Below are 6,311 nucleotides of genomic sequence, written 5' to 3' on the forward strand. Positions count from 1 at the left end.
TAAAATAATCCAGTTGTGTCAATTAGGTACTTTTATTTTTTATTGACATGGGAAATTGTAGTTGAAATTACAGTGCTCTGACAACATTAGCTGAACACATAAATGACATTAAACATGAATAAATACATAAATAAGTAAAAACAATTACATTTATCATGGCCAAAAGTAGCCACTGTGAATGGATAGTATGTGAACCCTTTACAATGTTAAAAGGAAAAGGTTATTTTTAAAAGTCATAAGATTATTTTTTGTGTGACTGCATGTTTATGCATAAACCTAAGTAATAATTGAAAACTCTAACAATATGGATAATAAATTCAGTATCTTCATTGCTTAGTGGAGAAGAGGAAGTATCCTCAACTAAGCTGGTAAGACCTGGTCACACATATTCTGTTAAAAAACTGAAAAGACAAAAAAAATGTATTGACATTTTAAGAAGCATATCAAGTAGCTGTTGAGTGTCTTAGTTCGATGGTTGAGCTACAGATCAATCAATAATGAGGTGGTTTTGAAAAGATTCTTTGACAGTTACAAATGTTACAGTTTTGTTAACAAAAAAGGCTGTAATAAAGAACCATTTCAGCATAATACAGTTATTTGGGATGATATGGTTCTAAATATAACTGTTACTATGAATAACCATTAAAGAACCATCTTTTTAGAGTGTAGATAATCACAATATTAAATAATCTGTTAATAAACTCATCTTTCAGTTTGACATACATAAATTATGAATCTACAATGGCCACTTACATATAACTTAATTTAAACTGTCCCTGATGTCTCCCCTGTCACTCTCTTGATCCTCCTATTTGTACTGCCTCTTTCCATGTTTCCTTCCCCCTTGTTCTCTAGCCACTCGTCCATTTCTTTTTCTTACCTGTCCTTGCTGTCCAATTTTTTTTTTTTTTTTACTCCTCTTGAATAATACATGGCCTCACCTCTTTATTTCTCTCCTGCAGGGTTTTTCTGACTGCCATTGTCCCTCGTTGTGTGAGCTTGGGTCAATCTGTAGAGACAGAAGACACCATCATATCCTACCTCAGTTAATGATGACTGGAAGCCAAACACTGTTCCTGCATCAGTGTTCATCCAATTTTAGAAGCTTTATTCACAAATACTACAGCTTTCTCTGCAATTCTAAATGATTATTTGAAATTAATCTGCACTAACACATCTTATTCAATGCTATACACTGCATTTTACAGGTTTCAATAATTTTCTCCTTATTTCTTAAAGTTTCATTCACCTATTCACCATGCTACTTCTTAAATCTAAGAAAATATATCATTGAACAGTTGTGTTAACTGTTTTCCCATTATTAAACAGTTTGTTTTGCCAATCAAGCTACTGCGGATAGTTCACCCAAAAATGAAGTCATTTACTCACCCTCATGCTGTTCCAAACCTGTAGGCCTATGAGTTTTTTTCTTCCGTTGAACACAAAAGAAGATATTTTGAAGAATGTTATAACCAGATAGTTGAGCCATTGACGTCAAATGTCTGGTTACCAACATTCTTCAAAATATCTACTTCATTTTTGAATGAACAATCCCTTTAAGGGGAATCAATCTAAATAGGACATCTATAAAAGTTATTCACATGAGGCAATAAGAGGAAACTGTAACAATTTATATTAAGTATGGTCACTTGTAATACATTGCTCCTGGAAAACATATTTTATTCAAAAATTAAAACATCTTATTATAACCACAATAGATTCTACTCAACTTTTTCAGAGGATTTAAACTTGAAACTGATAAGTGCAATGAAAAGCACTTTGTAACTGTGGTATCACTTTGATTTTACTTAAGGTAGCAATTAAACTTGTTCAATTTGAGTGGTTTGCATTTTATAAAAGTGTAAATACCACTATGATCCGACAATTGGTAATCATAATTCTATGTAAGGCCATGAGATGGTAGTAGAAAAAAGCCATTTTAAAGAGTTACGCCTATAAGCACCTCACGTCATTACGCACTGTCAAGACGCCAATGAAATAAAAGCCGTGAAGAGCGCGCGGTTCATTCTGGGAGCGTTAACTTGACAATTTGTGTGGCTCTTCGCGTGTAGCTGGGATGTTCTTCAATTATTTCAGATAGAGCCAGAAAATCAGTGTAGTATAAGTGTGTGGTTACACATAATGTATTTAACTTGGACTCTAATATCTTATGGATAATGAGAGCAACATCTTTTCAGAACCAAGGACAGCTCCCGACAGTCAATATGATCTCGGCGGTGACGAAGGATCGCGTGCAGGCTCTCATGACCAGTTTGACATCTGAAGTGATGGATGTGCCGATTTCTTAATAAGATGCACGACACCACTACAAATTTGCCGGCGCCAAGTTTTATGGACAACGAGACCAGATGCGGAGAGCCGATTTTGAGTTACGGACATGTTGAGAAAGTGCTTGTCGGAGGAGTTCTGACCTTGCTTACCTTTTTAACAGTTTGCGGGAATCTTCTGGTGGTCATTTCAGTGTGTTTCGTTAAGAAACTAAAGCAACCTTCTAATTATTTAATCGTTTCTCTGGCCATTGCAGACCTGTCGGTGGCGGTGGTCGTCATGCCGTTTGTCAGCATCACTGACCTCATAGGAGGACAGTGGATCTTTGGTCGTGTTTTCTGTAATGTTTTTATCGCCATGGACGTGATGTGCTGCACCGCTTCAATAATGACACTGTGTGTCATAAGCATAGACAGGTAGGTCTACCAGATATACGTGCTGTATGATATAAAGCTAACCTAGATATTAGATAGTTAAACTAATCAATTAACTACTGCATTCAGATTAAATGTTTTATTCAGTCTGTATATTTAGCTATTTATGTTGAGGAGACCGGGTCAAGTCACACTTTTTACTTAAGTGAAAATTTCTCAGGGTGGGTTTATTTTTTAAAGTCAGTTTCTTTATAGATACATAGGCTACCCTTAAGACTTGCCTACAAATAAGCCACCGAACATTTTCAACATTAATGACCAAGAAGGAAAAAACACGCACGCACATTTAGCCTACCTGCAGCGGGCATATTAGTTGGACTGTCATTAAGCAGCATAGACTTTTCAGATAAATCTAATTATGAATGAATGAGGAATTTATATAGCGCTTTCATATGTAGCCTACTTCTGTACACCCAAAGCGCTTTACAATCATATCAGGGAATCTCTCCTCAACCACCAGTGTGCAGCAACCACTTGGATGAATTATGAAACACAATTCATAAAATCAGCCAAACTGTAAAGAGAAAGAGATAGATGAAATAATTAAATAAAATTACAGCATACAATACACTGAAAACCGGATATACTAAATTAGCAGGTTTTATACCTTTATTTAAAATATTAAATAAATACTAACAATTTTAAATCAGGTAGAAATAGCTTTTTAAGGTATTGCAGGCTACCACTTTTTATAGATTTAAATATTGTATGAATGCATGTCACTGTGGTTTTATGTTCACTTGTCCACTAAACAAACATTTACAAAATATATTATCATTCTGAAATTTTAGTTTAGAAGACAGAATTCAAAATTCAACTAGATGTTGAAAATCACCATTTCAAAAACACTCAAAACCTTATAGCTACTGAGATTTAGCCCTTTTGACAAAAAGCAGGGGTCTCTTTTCAAGAAGTTATTTCAAGCTTACATTGTAATATTCCAAAGAAGGGCAAAGAATGTCACTGTGAAATTGCCCACCTTTATGCAGTTTTTGACTGATGCACTTTAGCAATTCTTTTTTTCTGCCTTCTTTCATTTTTCCCATTCTCCACTCCATTTTCTCAGGTACCTGGGCATTACTAAGCCATTGACGTATCCCGTGAGACAGAGTGGAAAGTGCATGGCCAAAATAGTGCTTTCTGTATGGCTTCTCTCTGCCTCCATCACCCTACCCCCACTGTTCGGATGGGCTCAGAATGTCAACGATGACAATGTGTGTCTGATCAGCCAGGACCTGGGCTACACTATATACTCCACTGCCGTGGCCTTCTACATCCCCATGTCCGTGATGCTCATTATGTACTACCGGATATACAGGGTGGCGAAGGTGAGTGCTGCCAAGCACACGATCGCTGGCTTTCCCAAAGCGGAAGACGAGGAAAGCGTGAACTGCGTGACTGCGGCCCTAAAGCTGCAGAGGGAGGTGAAAGAGTGCGTGAGCTTTTCTCGCCATCTCAAAAGTGATCGTAAAAACATCTCCATCTTCAAAAGGGAGCAGAAGGCGGCGGCCACCCTTGGGATTGTCGTGGGGGCTTTCGCCGTGTGCTGGATGCCCTTCTTCCTGCTGTCCACGGCGCGTCCGTTCATCTGTGGGGTGCAATGCAGCTGCGTGCCTCTGTGGGTGGAGAGGACGCTGCTGTGGCTAGGCTATGCCAACTCACTCATAAACCCCTTCATTTATGCATTCTTCAACAGGGACCTCCGGACCACCTACCACAACCTCATTCGCTGCCGCTATCGGAACATCAACCGCAAGCTCTCGGCAGCCAGCATGCACGAGGCTTTGAAACTTGCTGAGAGACCTGACCCGGTGCTGTAGGCTGTCTGTACCCTTTATGTCTCTCTAGGGACTGATGCAGGCACACGGAGGCTGAGAGACGTTTTTGATAAATTCCTTATTGCCCTCGCGGAGGAGCTTTTCAGTCACTTCAATTAAGTCGAATTGCAATGACTTCAATTAAGTGAAATTGGAACGGTTGTAAAACTTCATGAAATGTTGTATAAAATGCTTTATAAATTAGACCATATTGCTGTAAAATTAGCTTGAAGAAGGGGAAAAACAGTCATCAAAATTTCAATGAGCAAGGAATCCTCCAGTATCTTGTTCATATTTCATGCAGTATACTTTGTGCTGTTTATATTATATAAGTAATAGTCCTCAATAATAATGAACCCATGGCAGCACGGAAGTGCCATTTTTATATTATAGATTATAAATGACAGTTCAACCAAAAGATAAATTCTGTCACCATTTACTCACCCTCATATCATTCCAAACCTCTGACTTTACTAAGTTAGAAAAGATTTGTTTTATTAATTTTTTTCCATATAATGGAGGTCATTGGACCCCCTTGAAAAAAAAACTGAGATGTTGTTAAAAATATATTTTGTGTTCCACAGAAAAAAGTCACACAGGTATGGAACAACATGAGGGTGAGTATATGATGACAGATTTTTCATTTTTGGGTGAACGATCTCCAGGTACTTGATGACAAATTTATAAAGCAATATTAGAACACTACAATAAAGAATGCAGTGTACAAGCGATCATAAAGATGAACACTTCACTTCGTTGCAGTCCCGTCCCTTTTGCCCTCCAAACAGTCACCTGATTTGACCATCAGTGATTGCCACTAATAATGTGACACCAAGCTGAGCGTGTCTCGCCTATAGTTGTATTATTAGAAGCAAGTCATTTATTGTCTTCTAGCTGTGAGAAAGGCAGAGTTGGGCACCAGGCAGGTGCTTTTAATTTCTGTCAGCATGCTTGGCCAACAGATGGTAAACAATACATCAACACTAAGTCAAGCTGTGTATTCGTCAAGCATTTTAGTGACCACGCGTTTGGATTCGAAACGTCTATGCATATACAGTATTGTAAGAAAAAGTACTGGACATGAATAAGTTAGAGTTTGAAGTAGGTTTAAAGTCATGTGGAAAAAAAATCATTATTGCAGTGAAAGAAAGATTGGGGCCACCTGACTAAAAAACATAGCACAGCTCTAATTGATATCAATACAGTCAAAATTACTATGATAAAACTATTGAAATTAAATAAATGTAATGAAAATGTAATAAAATTAATACAATTAAATGGAAAATTCCTTTCAAAATAAAAATGTAAAGAAACCAGTTCAAAAACATAAAAACAGACCAACTATATCTATATACAGTATATTCATGTTATGCAGCTTATTTTTTTTCATGTTATGGCCAATTAGCAATAAATATTATACTGTTTTGTCTAAATAAATATATATTTATAATGGACAAAAAAGTTGAGTGTTAGAAGACGGCAAGTAATTAAATATTAATTTTAAATATTAAAAATAGGGGAAGTGAGTATACACAATTAAATAGCCTGTATTGACAGATAACATTTCAAAATATAGACCGATAATAAATATCGTCTCAATATATTGCCTAAAAAAGAATTACAGGCCTGAAAAAGATGGAAGTTTATCATTAAGATGCCGAGGGCACCGAACAAGCACAAAACAACAAATCTGTTCTGCTCTACCAGCTGTTGTTTGAATTTATAGAAGATGCAAATTTTGGGGGATGGTTTTGTGAGGAAAATAAATATA

The 6,311-nt window shown here is 36.7% G+C and overlaps 1 protein-coding gene across 1 annotated transcript; it reads left to right on the plus strand.

The window, feature by feature from the left end:
* The first annotated feature begins 2,138 nt into the window (after positions 1-2,138).
* On the plus strand, positions 2,139-4,991 carry LOC130086853 (5-hydroxytryptamine receptor 7). The gene is given in 3 exon segments (XM_056253072.1): positions 2,139-2,297; positions 2,299-2,705; positions 3,790-4,991. Coding segments are annotated over 3 exon segments (1,281 nt in total). The 5' UTR covers positions 2,139-2,177; the 3' UTR covers positions 4,544-4,991.
* Positions 4,992-6,311: the final 1,320 nt, after the last annotated feature.

Source organism: Rhinichthys klamathensis, unplaced genomic scaffold, assembly GCF_029890125.1.
Source record: "Rhinichthys klamathensis goyatoka isolate OS25496 unplaced genomic scaffold, OSU_Roscu_1.1 h1tg000101l_1, whole genome shotgun sequence".
Taxonomy (NCBI): Eukaryota; Metazoa; Chordata; class Actinopteri; order Cypriniformes; family Leuciscidae; genus Rhinichthys; species Rhinichthys klamathensis.